This window comes from Propithecus coquereli, unplaced genomic scaffold (genome assembly GCF_000956105.1).
Source record: "Propithecus coquereli isolate 6110/MARCELLA unplaced genomic scaffold, Pcoq_1.0 Scaffold63, whole genome shotgun sequence".
Classification (NCBI taxonomy): Eukaryota; Metazoa; Chordata; class Mammalia; order Primates; family Indriidae; genus Propithecus; species Propithecus coquereli.
Genome location: NW_012152285.1, coordinates 3,201,193 through 3,219,782, shown reverse-complemented (window position 1 = coordinate 3,219,782; position 18,590 = coordinate 3,201,193). Strand labels below are relative to the sequence as shown.

The window sequence follows — 18,590 nt, the reverse complement described above, 5'->3', positions numbered from 1 at the left end:
GGGGGGAGGAGGGGACGGGTATATGCATACACGAAGAGTGCAACGCGCACCGTCCGAGGGATGGACACACTTGATACTGGGACTTGGGTGGGGAGAGGGGGCAAGGGCAACATACATAACCTAAACATTTGTACCCCCCTAATATGCTGAAATTAAAAAAAAAAACTAAAAAAAAAAGAAAAAAAGGAACATTAATCAGAAAAAAAAAAAAAAAAACAGAAAAATTAGCCAGATGTGGTGGTACAGCTACGTGGGAGGTTGAGGCAGGAGGATCGCTTGATCCCAGGAGTTAGAGGTTCTAGTGAGCTACGATGACGCTACTGCAGTCTACCTGGACAACAGAGCAAGACTCAGTCTCCAATTAAAAAAGAAAAAAAGGCTATCATTTTAATGAATGAACATTTATGCTCCCAAAACAACAAACAAAAGTGTGGACATGATTTGCTTTGGTCTAAAGAATGGTTTAAAATCTGGAAATGTAGTACATAGAAGATGTTGAATTGAGGCTAGTTTTAGAAATAAGAATCCTATCTTAAAATGTATTATTTCAGTAATGATAAAATTGTTAAACACTTTTAAAAGTTAACCTCCTCCCAAGTTGGCCAGTATGATGCTCAAACTATAAATCTTCATTTCAACTTAATTCCAATACTGGAAGAATAAGACTTCTCTTTTCCTGCTGTAGAGTTTTCTCAAAAAGTTATTCATACACACAAAGAATAAAAAATAGCTTAATAGATTGATGTGAGGATGCTTAAGAGTGAGATAGGCTGCCAGACGAGTGGAAGGAAATGCTTAAGTGAGTGAGAGAAAAAATAGGAGAGAAGCAGATGATCTGTGACACAAATTCAGGGTAATATCTAGATATAAGCAAATTATATAGTAATGCAAATATTTATTTTCAGCTTACATTTGGCAAAAGACAGTCCAAATTCCAACTTTCATTAATGAAACCACACAAAATACCATCTTAGAGAAATTGTCTCCAAAATTCACACTTTATATTCTGGTTTCGTTGTATGTGACTTCCAAATCTTTAAGGGCATGTATCAGCACTTTTGCAGTTTACAAAAGGAAAGCACTCAAAGACATAATAAAAGTTGATTATGCCTGGATAAAGTGAACCACCTTTTTCTTTAGACGTTGAGTTTTGCTGTCAGTGTTAAAATTAAGATCAAGATTATATACAAAAACACTATCAAGTAAGTACTATGTGTTGGAAGATAGAAACTTCAAAACAATGACATGACCATCGTTCAATGCCGTGCACACATCAAGTTGCACATTAGACAGAAAAATGGCTAACGTCCATAGGCATTAATCAACCAGAATGTCAGGACCATAGGGATTAAATTCTGGCTTAACTGAGTAATTTGGTCTTTTTTGAATGTACCCTTGTTAGCCAAAGATTATTTTTCAATGTTCAGCTCTTTATATATCCTATCCTGGATAAGATCTTTAGTTTTTCTGATGAAAGTCTTCAGTTTTAGGCACTCCCTAAATAAGAATAATAACAGAACTTCTGTAACATTAGCAAAAATGGACCACACTTACCTCCCCATCCAATATTTCTATATGATGTCATTTACATACATGTTTATATAGTCAAAGATTAGTATATGATCCTAATTAACAATGAAATTTAGCAATTCCTATAAAACTTTCAGTCTTTGATATTTTATAAAGTATTAAAGAATCAAAAATATTCAATTAATGTGCCAGACAAGTAAATTTGTTTTAAGGTCTTTTAAGATAAACTCCTTGAATAAAAGAACCAGGTTCACTCATCTTTCTATACCCAGAGACTATGTCTAGTGTATTGGCAAGGTCATGTAACTCGATAGTTAGTATAATTTTAAAGGTGCCCCAGGTCATATTTTACACAAAAGTGCTCAACAGCCATTGATAAATTGAAGGTATTAATTTGCAACAAATGATCAATAAAAGTCTTGAAAAAATGAATACAGCAGTTAAAATACTCATTCAAGAACGACACACACAGTATAAGACCTTTTTTAGAAAATTTTAAAGCTCCCACAACAAGACAATAAGTTTTCAGAACCAAGCATGCAGTGGAATGGTGAATATTAATTTTATGTTGATGGTTACCTCTAGGCAGGGAGTAAGGGCAGTAGGATCATGGAGGCATACGAAAGAGCTTATTTGGATCTAAAACAAATGTTACCATTTTAGTTTTGATAGAGCAGGATGGATATGTGTGCTCATTATTTTCTCTTCATGTTTGCACATTTACAATTATTTTTAACAAAGAAAGGAGAACACCAGAACTTTGCAGAAGCAATCAATAGTGAGTGTACTGATGCAGCAGCAGCACTTACCAGCTAATCATCTGTTTATAAACACAATTCATATGAAGATCAATGATCGACAGATCAATGATCTATGCATCCTTTATAATTTCAATATACAGTTGTATACTTTCTCAGATTTTTAATGAAATGCATTTCCATTTTTAAGAAATGAGAACTAAATTACAAAACAGTATTTAAAGATAAAACTGTAATGATCCCATCTATTTCATTTGATCTAATTTACAAATGAGTACAATTTTTTCCCCACTTGTATTTAATTCCATGAGCCAGGTTCCTTTCACCTGAAAGGAACCCAAATGGCATGTGTTGGTTTAATCTCAAAATTTTCAAAGTATATTCTCATTAACAATAGTGATAGGAGTTTACCCTCGAAAAAGAATTCTCAGGTCAAATAAGACAGGAACCTACTATAATGCCTCCTATAGTAACAATGCATGCCAGCATGTTAAAAGCCTGAGACATTCCAGAGGAAAGAGAACCCCAAGTTTCCCCACGTCATTTGAACCCAGGATCCTTTCTCTGTAACATCTATGTCTTCTTTCTAGAACATGTGTACTGAGGAGAATATTTGAATTAATCTATATTCATGTCCATTCTGGAATAATTCAGTTTCTGAGAATGCCATATTGAAATGGTCCTTAATGGTCCATCTTTTCATAGTACATATGCTGTACTTACAGCCCCCAAAACTTTGTTGACTTGTCTCTTTTACTCACTCATTAGTGCTACATTTTTTAACCTCAGGAAATCTATTCAAAAAGGTATTGGCAAGGTCATGTAACTCGATGGTTAGTATAATTTTAAAGGTGCCCCAGGTCATATTTTGCAAAAGTGAAAGCAACAAGGCTTTATTTTTACTGATAAAGTATTTAAAATATTTTTATCTTATCCCTAAATTAGAGTATGACTAATTTATTGACTGAAAAATTCACTTGACTAAGCATTAACGAGAAAATGTTTTGACTCTTGGTGCTAAAAAAGATCCTATTTCAGTTTGTTTTAAGACTAAAACTGATTTTTTCAATTTTATCAACTGAAATTTGGCTGAAAGTGTCCTAATCCAAGTCATCCATTACAATTTGTACATAGACACACAGCCTTAATATTGTTTTCCTATGGTCTCTCCCCTTAAAAATAAACTACTGAAAAATCAATACGGCAGACTCCAGTAAATTGAGATTTTACGGCATATTGTTTGGTAAGAGTAACCACATATTTTCAACAAAAATTTTAAATCACCCTTTGAAAGATATCATCTTTAAAGTGAATATGAATTAAAATAAAATGCATTAACAATAATCCATTTATTTGAGGAAATGTGTATTAGAAGAAAATTGCTTTGTATTTCCTGGTTGGGTCAAAACTGCTCGACCAACCTTTTACCTTAATTATTGACTGTATTTTAATATGGCGAGCAGAAAAGACCTGGTAGTAAAAGTCACAATAATTTTGTTTATTACAGCAAGTATTTTCATGGCATTTGACCGAACTCAGAACTATTTCTTTAAAATGGGTTTAAATTTGTGAAACTAAGCCAGCTGGGAAGAAGTCTTTATTTTAAAAAGAAAAAGAAATCAAACAACCAAAAGATACATTTCATATAACAGCAAATATAAAAATAGAAGCCAAGTGACAGAATGGAAAAGCAATGATTTAAGAAATTTTGATTCTACCCCTCTGACTTATTGTGAATTGTCCTTTTTGTCTTTCCATTGTTACATATGTAATATAGGTATAATAATAATTTGAGATAGCCTTGCAAAACTTACTAGGTTAAAAGGAATTATTGAAAAAGTGTTCAAATACTTTATAAATACATTAACAAAAATATTCATTTTATTATACTTTTTGTCTTGCTTCAGTGAAGGTATCCTTTGAGATCAGACTTGGTTTCTTAATATTGTTTCAAATTCTCATCTAGAGATGATAGCTTTCATCCAAAGTGATACTCACAGTTTATCACAATATTTCTCATTAAGAAAGACAATACTGGAACCGTCCTACTTGAGGAAAAGAGAGAGAACTGCAGTTCAATTGGTAAAGTTGCTAAACTTAGTTCAGTCAAGTTATGGATTGTCCGATTTACATATTTTGTTACTCTACTTTTCAAGTATCATTCTGAAATCATATTCTACCTCAGGGTGAGATTTCTTATATAAATAGAAAGAATTTCATTTCTGTAAACATTTGCAGTGCTGTTTCTTTGAATAAATTTTTTTCCCCTTAACAGAGCTGCTCCAGTGAAGAATTCTTTCTTACATATCATATCATGTCCAAACCAAAAAAACTCAGTGTTTTCCTGTGAAAAGACGGAAATACTCAAGTAATGTAAAAGCCTTCTGTAATCAAGGGATCGCCTACCTATTACAAGCATGTAATCACTCCCTATAGATTCCTGATGAATTAAAAATGTCCTTCGGTTACTCATAGCTCATCAGATGTACTGTTAGCTTTTGCTAATTCACATTCTTCACTGGTTTGACAACTCTGAAGGATATCCTTGTAGTGGTTCTTCAGATCCTCATACAATGAAACAGTTTCTTGTGAGTGAGCCAAGGGTAACACCTTTTCATTTAATAACAACTGCACTCGGAATTCTTCTTCAGGAGTCTTAGCATTTTCACAATGGTAAAGCACAAATACTAGGTTCGAGGCATAAGGTACAATGTGACCACTTCGGAACTTCCGATGCATTTGTTCCTTATAATTGTAAGCTGTTAGGGGTTCCCTGTCTTTGAAGTAGCCCATGAGAGAAAGCAGTGGAAGAAGGGTCTCTGCATGACCAAACTGGAGGATGACTGGAGAAGAAACTGGCTGAGACCTTAAAAGAGAAATTCAGAAAAAAAAAAGTTTATATATATTTATGTCATAGAACATAATATCTACACTTAGAAGTAGTATCCAACTTCCCCATCCTTTTAAGTTTAAATAATCCCATCTTTTTTTACCTTTACATACTTAACTCAAGGATATAGCTGACATTCTATGTGGCAGAGAAATGAATTTTGTGTGTGTGTGTGTGTGTTTTTTAAGAGATGAGGTCTCACTCTATTGCCCAGGCTATAGTGCAGTGGTATGATCATAGCTCAGTGTATGAACTACAAACTCCTGGCCTCAAGCCATCCTCCTGCCTCAGCTTCCTGAGTAGGAGAACTGAACTTTTTATATTGAAAGTTAAGTTCCAAAATTCACAATCACCATAGTGTTGCAAATTCATATAACCCAATGTGCATATACATTATCCTTTAAGTTTAGAGAGTATGAGTTTTATAGATTAAGGAACCTGAAATGGGTGTGTATTTCAACACTGTACTACCTTTCTATGAATGAAACTGAGCAGACTGGCCCTTAGTAAACAGATTACTCCATGAAGCTCTTCTGTATAAAGTGTTATTATTTTATCTACATACATATTTATCTAGGGAATAAGAACAAGTAATATTCAGTAAAGGATCAAATGTGAACAGTAAATGGTAATTCATGTAATCCTTCAGTGGTTTACAAACTGATTTGGGCACTAAATTTGGATTAGAGGCACAAAATGGTAGCAATGTAACCTATTCTAGCTGATAAAATGTGTCTCTGGTTGGGAGTGGGAGTTTATGCAGTGCCAGAAACACAAACCATTTAATAACTGTGAGCTAAGCAGTCATCTTTTTTTCCTTTAAGTTCCTCTTCCCAACTTTTATTCAAAAAAGTGACTATTGTTTTTAAATATATTTTATAAACCTATTCAAACACAACTAACTGTCTGACTTTTAGCTACCACCCAACACATCAGGTTATAAATTGCATCTTATTTTCTAGGAGGACAAGAAGAAGCCATTTTGGACCTTCTTGATTCCCCACACAGAAACAGATGGAGCAACTAGACAGCAAATCCAAAAAGCCATGGGAAACATTTACAATGTAACTACATGGGAAAGTATTCTCTATGAACCACCAATAGCCTCAAGAACTGCATATTACCAGTATCTGTTGAAGAAAGCAGAGGAAAACCACAGAGCGTCTGAACAATCTGAGAACAGGAGATGAAAGTGGGGGGAGGAGAACACAGTCAAGAAATCTCAGCAAGTAACCCATCATATTTCTGTACAGTACACACACCAGAAAGGGAGGTTCTGTGAAATTAGAAAAACAATCTGACACAGCCTTCTAAACATTCAGGAAAACTGAATTTACATTAAAACGAACTACAGAAAAGTAAGTCAGAGAGAGAATAAGGACCAAAATAACATTCATACAAAAAAAAAAAAATACAAGTATACTAGAAATATATACTTGAACACCATTTCAAAATAAACCAGAAGACAATTATTTACTATTTTGAGATTAATGTTCTTTAAAAGGTATAAAACTTAAAAGCCATTAATCAACAGGAGATTCCAAGCTTCTCCTTATAAAAAGGTATACTTTAATTGGGTCATCTAAAGTACTTAAAAACCTATGTTTATTTCCAAGCAGCATCCTCTTAGGTCAAAAGTTACAAAGCAGTAGCACTCAGAACACAGCTATATTTAGTTTTATCTGCATAAGTAGTTTTAAATTTTGCATTATTTGTCAGTATTTAAGAATTGGGAGATTTAACATTCTTAAAAATCCAGATTTGGGGCTCTTCTTGGAAACCTGAAAGATCTGGCAACACAAGTGCATATATTTCCGTAAGACAATCATCTTAACAGGAATAAGGTTACCCTCTAGAGAAGGCATATATATACCTGTTGCATAGTACATTTATTATTCCACATTGTCTTAACACAGCATGAATTCATTCCATTACTTGCCTGCCCCTTTATACAAGTATATGCAAATCAAAGCTCATACCACTACCATCATTTAAATATAATGGAATTTAATAGAGACACAAGTTAAAAGAAAAACAAGTAATATACTAGTTTACATTTTTTTTTGAATTTTTTTTTTTATTTCAGCATATTATGGGGGTACAGATGTTTAGGTTACGTATGTTGCCCTTACCCCCCCTCTCCCCCCGAGTCTGAGTTTCAAGTGTGTCCATCCCTCGGATGGTGCTATACTAGTTTACGTTTTAAGTCTTTTAGCCATTAGGCAAAAACCTCAAAGCCAGGAATAACTCTAGGCTGAACATTCAGTTATTGCTGTCCACTAGATCTATCCATTGCCTCACAGAAAGAATATACTGTCAGTAACTCTTTCTCCCACTGACGAACTCCAATAAACTGGGGACAAGATATAATACAATATATCTAAAATATTATCATTTCAACATGTAATTTATATACAAATTATTGACGAACTTCTAATTCTTTTTTCTAGCAAGTGTTGGCGATGCAGTGTGTAATTTATACTTATAGATAAGTCTCAATTCCAACCAGCCCCCTTTCCAGTGCTGAATAACCAACCACATGTTGGACAGCACCGGACAGTGATATGAACAGTCTTACAAATTCAGATTTAAATACTGATCAAATACAGAGCAAATAAAAGATACAAGACAAATAACAAACACACATATGAAAAACGTTGGGGGAAGGAAGGAAAGAGACCAAAAAAGCTATGTACAAATTATAAGGTTCAAAGTTCTATTAATCACATCAAAGCTATAGAAGAAACTGAATCTCTTCTGTGGCCCAAATTTAAGTTTTAAACTTAAAGATTTCTTAGGTTTATATAAAAGCAGTAAACACTATTTTTTTTTCTTTTTACTGCCTATCAGTCATATGTCAAAATCAGCTATTTTTCAGAAGAAATTTGAGGAAAATTGTGCTTTAAAATGCTTACTGGGAGTTTTCTAGGAAATCAAATAAGTTTATATATTAGATTCACACAGAAAATTATATCATCAAAAATAAATTACTATCTTCTGCCATTTAATGAATCCAAATTTAAAATTCTATTTTAGAAATTCAGACAATTTTCAATAGGAAGAAACAGTGCCAATTTTTATAAATGCCATGAATATTACCTTCTTATATAGAGCAGTCTCTATTATAGAAACTAGCAACATATAAAATAAACAATATCTTAAAGGTCTGGTTAAATGCACCAATAATACAAGGATAACAGACTAAAAAACTAAAAACTACAGAGCCACCAAATGCAATTAGACCAAGATTTTGCTTAGAAATCCAAATGTGCCTATGGGAAATAATAAACAACTTCTAATTTTATTTTTGTACTTTACACATTACTACAAAAATCAAGTAAAAATATTTTAAGTTTGTGAGGTGATGCCAAATATAAAGGAGAGAAATGACTACAATGAACACAATTTCATTTGTAATTATTTTTTAGTTTTCTACTTTACCCTTTGTGCATTAAAGTATCTTGCACATAGTAGATGCTCCTGGAACTTAAGAAAAAAGGAGCTGGTTGATGTTCATACTCATAAAAAAAGGTACTGGACAAAATAGCTGCATTCAATTTTCCAAAAACATAATAAAGAAGAGACTTTTCAAAGATCCATTTGTTTAATTTGTTAGATGTGACATTCCCTATCTTTCCATGCCAAGTGCCAGCACCATGCTAGTTTTTTTTTTGGGGAAGGGGGGCATTGGCAGAGAAGGGCAGTAGTGTAAAAGAACAAAAAGACAAATAAAACACATTCCTGGCTCTTGCAAATTAGCATTTGTCAAAGTGTTAGGGGAACCCAGAGAAGGAGAGCAAATCCTTCCATCTGAGGAAAAATTGGATGGGCTTTCCTGAGGGGGTGGTGTTTGAACTGTGTCATGAATATATTCCTAGTAAGTCTTAAAATAGAAATGCTACCCATTGTAGCCTTAGCAAAGTGTAATAGATGGCTTACCCTATGATGGAGGTATTATCATACCCTTTTTAGAGATGAAAAAACTCTTGCCTAAGTTACCTTTGAACCACCAATTAATTAAACTAATGGGAGTAGTTTAATGTAAAAGAATAGCCTAGATCCCATCAAAAAATATTAACTGCTTCAGTCTGATTTAAAGTTCAATTTTTCAAAAGATTAGTTTTCTTAAAGCAGGACACACCTATAATTATTTAAAAATAAATTTTTGGCTTGAACTCCTGGCTCTAGATGCAACCTTACATCAGTCGAAGTCTTCAAAAAAAATTGAGCATCTGATAAAATAGGTAAGCACAGTGGAAGCGAGGAACATGACTCTGCAGCTTGAAAACCAGAGGGCGTACCTACTTCAGCCAAATTACTGAATTTCTCCCTTGGTTCCTGCAAAATGAAGATTAGTCACTTTCCTTGCAGAGTTGTTGGATTTGAGCCATAGCAATAAGTCAGTGCTTAGCACAGAGCAGTGTGATAGCAAACCACTACGGTAGCAGCAAGAGCCAGAGCAGTTGCAGCAGCAAAGTGCCCCAGGTCACACAAATTGGTGGTGTGCTGAGTTTAGAGCCCAGGAGTTGAGTTCAGGTCAGTTCTCTTTCTAAAATAACAGTACACAACACTTTACTCTAAAGGTAGACATAGTATCAAGTGACAAACTCATTTCACTGAATAGTATATTTTAAAACATCAGATATCCCAAAGTACCAAAGGTTTCAATACAAAACCAAAAATATAGGCAATACCATAAATCAAGTTTCAAGGATACAATTTACACCAAAAAAAATTTACTTGGAAAAATCTCAATGCCATTTTGTGTAAGAAAATACTTGTATATCTGAAGTAGAGCAAATACAGGAATTGAGTCACTTATGTTTACTTTCAAATCGTCACTGATTTAAAATCATTTAAAATCATATCAGTTTTTATTTGGGGAAAGAAACATAGTATTTTAACATACTGGCTGAAGAAGACTACATTATTAGTGCTTGGTAACAAGGTTCCTAGTATATGAATCTAAATTGGCCAACTCAAAACACCCTCTTAGGCAACATGCAATTTGGTAAAAATACATGTTAAATCCTGCAGAATAAGAAAATAGATTATTTCTTAAATAAGGCATCAATTCTTCTCCAAGAATATACAAATGGCCGAGCCCACATTTCTCAGATTTGTAATCTCAAATGAATATGCAATAAGAAAAATATTCAATAAAAAAATACAGTTCTACAAAAAGCCAGTTATCAATGATGTAAGCCTCTACAAGGATGAACAAAGATAAAGAGACAAGAAATTGTGTTTCAGGAACATACCACATGACCAAATGCTTCCTAAAATTAGAGATACCATGCTCCCATGAAGTTATCTATACCAGCTTCTATCATTAACTAAGGCATTCACTTGTACTGTATTTTCCACACTGAATGCAGTTTGGTTAGTAATAAAGGGTGTGTATGCACCTAAATTTTTACTCTGGTTCAGAAGGGAGTATGTCAATAAATGACAATTTTTAGTTTCATAGAACCAATATCTAGGCCAAATCTTCAATCTATAAGCAACAGCTATCTGGAACACAGCATTGAGAAGGATTCTGAGGTTGTATCCAGACTAAATGAGATCTACTTTATATTTCCGATACACTTTCCTCTTCATATATGAACCTCCTCTCTTTGCCAATCAGCCTCTCCATCTTTATCTTTCATTTCCCAGATATAACTAAAACCAGTTTGGCCATTTCTAAGAGACTGGATTACAAGATACAACAATAGACGATGTTTCACATTGGTATCATGATGCTGCATGATTTTTTGCCAATGGTATCACTACTGTTGAAGTGTATTATAAGACAAACATATATAACATACAATTACCTAAACCAAATGATCATTTTAAGGAATATGTGTAAATCATTTCTAAATGTATATGCACAAATCTCTATTGGATATAGAATAAGACACTGGGTTTGAAATGTCTTTTCTAAAAATGTCAAGAAAGTAGACTATTATAAATCTGGCTTAGAGAAATTGTATCTCAGAGGTAAATAACTTATAAAATAGAAAAGAATGTCTTATGATATTTTATAAAGTATGATATCAACATGAACATAAAATTGAAACCCTAAAGAGGACTAAAAATTATTTTTAACCATCCACATGTTTTATACAATTCTAAAACTCTAACATTATTCTTAATTTTTCATTTCAAAAAGAAAAAAAAAACACAGATGTCATTAGATGTCTAGGTTGAGGTTTTAGGGTAAGAAGCAGAATTTAGCATGCTCTTCAATAAGTTACAACAACTAAAAGAATGTCAAGTATTTTTTATTTTTGTTTTATCTCAAAAATATTTCCATTAAATAATAGCTCAGAATATAAATCACTGAAGTCTCAAACATAAACAATTTTCTTCACTATTTTGTTTTTTCTAGCCTGAATTCAACTTAGTAATCTCTAATGGTCCAAGTGAAAACTAGAATAAAGATAATAAAGATTACTTATAAAGTATTATTAGGCTCCTTAAGAAAGCTAAAGTAAAACATCTAACTCATAAGGTATAAGCTATAAAATCCAAGAGAACTTAGCCAATAATTTTTTAGTTATTTTAAACTATATGGTTCAAACCAGGGGTCCATTTACAGCTAAGATGTCAGAATGCTTTTCTTATAAATAAGAATGACTAAGCAATATATAAGCTGATTTCTACTTCATCATTTGAAACTCAACTAGCAAAATATCAAACTCTGGCACATAAAAAAAACCCCAAACTACTTCTATAGAAATATCTATGACCAAAAGGAGCATATTTTCCTTCCAAAGAGCTAATATAATACTTCTTAAACAGCTGCTCATGCTTATTCCTGATTGCCCTTTTATAAGACTTACTCACAGTTCTATTTTCTTTGACAAAATTAAGTACTGTGTCAAATGGAAAAACATATCTTGTTTCTATCAAAATTTTATCTGAACACCAAAAATGGGGACTTGGATATCTATAACTGGTGAAAGCTGAAAGAGCTGTGGGGTTTGTAAACACCTCACAAGAAATACACAAGAGTATTTATTTATGGTCCAATTTTCATCAGAAGTCATTAAAGGTATGTGTCAGAATTTTATAAAGTAAATCAGTAATTTCTGTGAAGAAATTACTGGATTTGGTTCCATTTCTAGCAACATGCTAATCTTTGCTGTGTCATAATTTAGAGTTAATCTTAAGAGTTCAATCTGATTCGAAGCTATCTCCTAGGAAATTATTTACTCCAGTTAGCATAGGCCCAATCACTACCAAATCTCCAGTTTCTCCTCAAATACACTAAAGTTCCAAGGATGGCATGAGAACTTTTCTGGGTTTCATTCCCAACCTTCCTCAACAAACCAAAGCTGGCCTCTGACTAAGCCCAAAATACTGGCAACACTAAATAGGTATGAGTGTGTGTATATGTCTGAATGAGGGAATAAGAGTGTGTGTGTGTGTGTGTGTGTGTGTGTGTGTGTGAGAGAGAGAGAGAGAGAGAGAGAGAGAGAGAGAGAGAAACACAATGTAAGTAGGTATGGGAGGACAAAAAGGCAATGGATGTGAAAGGAATTACTTCTCAGTTTATGTGATTCCACACATAAGGCCTATAAGGCCTATGCATATAGTTGTCATAAGATTGCTGAGAGCACAAAGATTGCTATATTCTACTCTATCTATGGTCCCATGTAGCTTTCTTTGTCACTGTCATTTATTAAACAGAGTGGTAGTGGTGAGGTTCAAGATACCATGACACAAAGGACTAAGGTTTTTCCTTTAACAAAAAAGAATGCAGTTTTTGGCAGAAGATGTAAATGTTTTTTAAAGGAGGGCTGCCAAAGCAATCAGTAATGAGGCATATTTAATACCCACTGTATCTGTGGTTCTTAACTTTCATGGGGGACAGGAAATCATTTGAGAATCTGTCTAAAGGAATGGAACTTTGTACCAGAGAAAATCACATACTCATAAAAACATCAATATAGTTTTGGGATTTCAGACTCTATATCCCAAGAATCCCTGGGCTATATATTATATTACAATCTGACACCCTGAAGAATAACATATCTACAATTCTGTCCCATATTAATTTATATCCCTTGAATCACATATATTCCAGAGAAATCTAATAATTTTATACTAATACTACATTTAAAATGTCTAAACAGAATAAAATAAATTTACATGCTTAATACCAAATTAAGAATAATTCAGATGTTCTATAATGTGCTCTGAACTTTCCTATTTATCTTGAATCTGTTTCTAATGGTGTTTTCTATATTCTGATCTATCGACAAACAAACTTCTTATTAGTCATATTTCTCAAATTAACTTACATCCTCCACCTGTAATGACTATTCTTTCTTTGGGACTCTTAGCAGAAGTATTCCAAAGAACAGGCAGGAGATAGAACACCTTAAACTTTGCTCTATTCCTCTAATAAAAATGTATTAAACTTGGGATGTTACATTTTCCAAGAAGTGACAAAACCACTTTAAAAAGATACACATTTTAGCTTTCAAAAAACCTTGAAAATGCCTACTATTAATACAAATATAAGAAAGTGAATGAACATATGACATTCTATATTAATGTTTGTATAGAAATACACAATGTTTTAAGGTTGGGATCTGGCCAACCCCTCTTATTTCAGCAGTAAAAAGGCCAACATGATTAAGTGAATTACTAATGTTATTCAGCAAGAATGCAGTTCTCCAAATTATATTCCTCTTTTACTTACATAAATTGACAATTTTATTAAATGTTCAACCAAAAACAAAATTTAACTGAAAGTCTAAAGTTCTGTATTTAAATGAGAGTTGATAACTATGCATGTGTTCAAAGTAGGTAAAAGATCCAAAGCAAGTAATTAAAAGTCATTCAAAAAGCTCAACTGGAAAAACAACTATAATTGCATGTTCCCCCCCCCAAATGTACTCAACTAGATCTTTATAAGCTCTTAATTCATGTTTCACACTCAACTGATGTTACAGAGTGTGTTTTTAAACATGATCCAGGAATATCAAATAGAGCTTTAGACAGCTCATATAATCCCCATACTTACATAAGTACAGAAGTAACATGAACTGCCAGATGCTTTGGGAAGAAAATTACCAAGAAAAAAATTTTAAAAAATCTTTTTATGCATCTAATTGAAACATCAGCTCCAGTGAGTATTTGGAGAAGCATCAATTCCACCGCTTAACACAAATCTAGAACTAAAATGATTCAGTTTTTTCCTCAAGGCAAAAATATATCGAAATAGATTCCACTTTCAGCCAAGAAAGAGGAACAGGGACCAGATTTATTGTCCTGCCTTAAGCTACTACAAAGCTGGACAAAATGTCTGAAGTTTTCAGATAACATGACAATAGAGTAAGAGAGAAGGCAGGCAAATGAGATGAACCTAACAACTGCCCGAGCTTTCTTTCTGTCTAGAGTTTCCAGGCCGTGGCACAGGGAGGGGAGCTCAAACCGTATGGCATTGCCCTGAGCAGATGAGATGGTAGTGAGAATTTAGGGAGGTCATACTGGCTGGAATTCACAGGACAAAGTACTTGAAAAGAGAGAATGCTCTGTAGACCAGCAGGGGGGTTTCTCTCAAGTTTTTAGCTGGTACTCATCTGCATATGCATGTGAGAAATCTATCCAAATCAAAGGGGAAAAACCTCAGAAAGAAACAGGTTAAATAATTCCCAAAGCTATCACAAAGGCAGAAATTTGTATTCACCCAAGCCAGACTGGGAAAAATCTCAAAATACATCGGGTACCATATAAACACTCAGGAGGAATCACTTCAATAGTGGGGCAAAATCAGCCCATCAAAAGATATTATTAAAAAAACAAAAAGGCAAACCACAGACTAGGAGAATATACTTGTAAAACACAAATCTGACAAAGGACTTGTACCTAGAATATATATACAGTTTCACTCAACCTTCTTAATATCTTGAAAGATGAGATTACCTATATTTTAAAGATGGTAAAATTTTGGTTTAGAAAGGTTGAACAAGGATTCGAATTTTAACATGATTCTAAAACCAATTCAAATTTCACCATAGGTTGTCTGTGATTAAGGACCAACTCACATCTTAACATCCACAAAGAAACCTTTTCCAACTACCCTGATCGACAGAAATGACTCCCTTTCCCAATATCCATACACTTTTGTCTAAATCTTTTTTTTTTTTTGAGACAAGGTCTTGCTGTGTTGCCAAGGCTGGCCTCAAACTCCTGGGCTCAAACAATCCTGCCGCCTCAGCCTCATGAGTAGCTGGGACCATAGGTGACACTACCAGCCACTGCACCCACCTTAAATCACTTTTTAAAGATATCTTCCTTCCTTGACTGAGAGCCCCTTGGAAGTAGGGTATAACTTCTCATCCGTTTATACATTCCCAATGTCTAGCACTATAACCAGCACATTGTAGTGCTCAAAGAAAGCCCTCTGAAATGAACTGAGCCTTTAATTATGGAACCATTTACTGACCCCTCAGTTCGTAGAAGCATTTCTTCTATAAAATCACTAACAAAGTTATCCAGATTTAACTAGAATAATTCTATGACAGGGAACTTACTACACAAAACAGCCTATTATACTGATCAACAATAGTTATTAAAAAGTTATGGAGTTTTGTGTTGGTTTTTTTTTTTTTTAAAACAATAACTGAAACAAGATTTGCCCCCTAGTTCTACTCATGTGGGTCAATGCAGAATAGGTATGTTCTCCAAATATGGCAAGAACAAATATGACAATAAATTTGTCAGCTTCTTAAAAAGCTGGATACAATTCAATAAGTTAAAAATATGTATGAAGGAAAGATAATCAATTGTACATAAATAATGTATAATTAGTTAATAATGATAAAGAAATTAAACACACTTTGGCTACTTGAAATAACATGAATATCAGGCAAATATAATGTTGAGTGAAAGAAGACAAAAGTAAGATATATAGTAGGGTCCCATTTATATAAAGGCAAACTATATGATACTCTTTAAGAATGTAAGTGGTATTAGGACTTGTACTAGGGTGCCGGCAATGTTCTATTTCTTGATCCAGCTGATACACACGTAACTGTTCACTTTATAATTAATCATCCTTTAAACTGCATATATGTTTTATGCAGTCTTTTGTATGTATTATAGATTTTGATCTTGCAACAAAATTATTTTGAAATGTGCTAGGGCTTCCAGTAAAAACAAATAACAGTAATAATGGGCTACCAACTACAGTCTGCAATATTTTTTAAAAAAATCACCATCACCAACACCACCTTCAAGAAAGGAAACAGAAGGGTCTCATAAAACCTTTTAGAGGACTTTATCCTGGTAGTCAATGTGGAGTCACTGAACGATCCTTTAGGAATCAGATATAATTAGATTTACATCTTAAAAAGAAGAATGCACTGAAGTGGGAGTAACACTGAAATCTGGGAAGCATTTAAGAGGCAGTTGCTAAAATCTGGAGAGGAGGTATTAGCCTGAATTGAGGTGATAGCAGTGAGGATAGAGAAAAGTGAAAGAAACTGGCATAAACTAGAAACAAAAGAAATGCAGTGAGTAGATGTAGAAGGTGAGGGAGATGGATACAAGAAGGATAGATAGGTTTGTGGCTTGGATGTCTTGACTAAAAAGGAACTACAGAAGGACTGCAGATATTCCTTCAAAACATTTTGGGAACATCAGCTGTATTCTAGGCATTGTTCTAGGCACTGAGGAGAGAGCAGTGAATGAAACAAAGTTCTAGACCCCACAGACCTACGATCTAGTGATAGTCAGTAAGTGACTATTCAAAAGCAGTTGGATATTTGAATCTGAATTCAGAGTATAGCTGGGCTAGTTATAAATGTTTAACTTATTTAGCCAGGATCTTTTAACACTAAAGAAATTCCTAGCACTAAAAGAGATTTCTGTTACACCTGGTTAAACTCAATGGAACCCTGACTCTGAAAAGTAAGCAAAAAGACATAGAATCTGCAAACATTTCTAAAAACTTTAAAAACAAGGTTCCCTCTGTTATAATGGGCTAAGTAATTGACCAAACAATTATTTTAATAACTTGGTGCCACAACACATTTATTTCAATACTGCCACCTTATGTTAAAACATGGAACTACATAGCCTAAAAAAGCCATACCTTTATCAGACTATGAAATCTAAAAATATCAAAGTTTTGAGAGCCAATGAAAAGGTAGAAAAAAGGTTAATATTGAGAGTTATTTAATGACAGTAATAAGAGCATATTATTTATAGCAATTAATTTGGTGTCTGGGAATATTCCCGACAGAATGGAAGATCTCATGAGTACTGATATAAATCTTACTTTGAGAAAACAGAAAGTAACTTGTGGAATTCCCTCAATCTAAAAAGATAATATAGTAACAGGGATATGGGGGTGGGGAGGGTAGAATAAAATCCAGAGATATCTCATTTCTTCAGTAAATTCAATCTGTTTTTCCAATCGCAGCTGCTTAACACATTAACTGCCATGTGAGTTGTATTTAACTCACACTAGTTTTGAGCCCAGGGCCTTGTGAAGCGTGCATACCTCACACATCTCTTCACCTTGGGAGCCATGAGAACTATTTTTCAAGTTGCATATAACTTATGTACAGAAAACAGTAAAAAATAACAAATTTTTCATTAAATTAGAAAGGATCGTTTTGTTTTCAAAGTTTTTATTCTATTTTTGTAATAAAACACTGCAGCCCCAAGGAAAAAAAAATTTTTCTAGTGTGGCAAAGTGTTTAATAGTAAATTTACTGGTTTTAACTTTGATCCCATCACTGTGGTGATGGTACAAGGAGGAAAATAAAAGTCAAGATCCTAATAAAAGTCAAGGAGGCTGAACTTGAAGGGCTGGTTATATTTAACTGAAATTTTGACACTTGTCAATTAACATTATTTGAAATCTTCAATCTTTTCATTAACTAAAATTATGCTATTAAAATTATGTTGAAAATATATTCAGTAGCATTGAAGAATGTCTCTGATTTTTAATGTTAACATAAAAATATAACAACCTATATATATACTACCATCTCAATGTGGGGTCAGGGAGGAACGGAGAAAGCAAGAAGTAGCCTGGGAACTCTAGAATTAAGTGAAAGTCATTTCCCCAGACAATATCAATGACAGAATATTGTCTCTATATAAACATATATATATAAAAATAAACATACATAATATAGACATACTCATTTATAAATTCTAAATCCAAATACAGAAAGGGATTTTAAGAGTCATGTAAGAAAAAAGGTTAATGCTTTGATAGATCAGAAAAGTACAAAGATAATACATTCTATGAAAATCTTATTATTCTCCCACATTGGTACATGAGGCTATGTGTGGAGGGGGTGGTATGTGGGAATTCTCTCTACTTGCCACTCAATTTTGTTGTGAACCTAAAAGTATTTTAAAAAGTAAAGTATTAATTAAAAAAAAACAAAAAA

The 18,590-nt window shown here is 33.5% G+C and overlaps 1 protein-coding gene across 2 annotated transcripts in view; it reads right to left on the bottom strand.

The window, feature by feature from the left end:
• Positions 1-4,681: 4,681 nt before the first annotated feature.
• MINPP1 (multiple inositol-polyphosphate phosphatase 1) overlaps positions 4,682-18,590 on the bottom strand; it is a 37,713-nt gene continuing 23,804 nt past the window's right edge. Inside the window, exon 5 of one of the 2 annotated variants that reach the window (XM_012659769.1) lies at positions 4,682-5,154. In XM_012659769.1, the coding sequence (XP_012515223.1) occupies positions 4,758-5,154 (397 nt within the window). In that variant the 3' untranslated portion in view covers positions 4,682-4,757. The remainder of the gene's footprint in view (positions 5,155-18,590) is intronic. The other variant, XM_012659770.1, reaches the window with a different exon arrangement.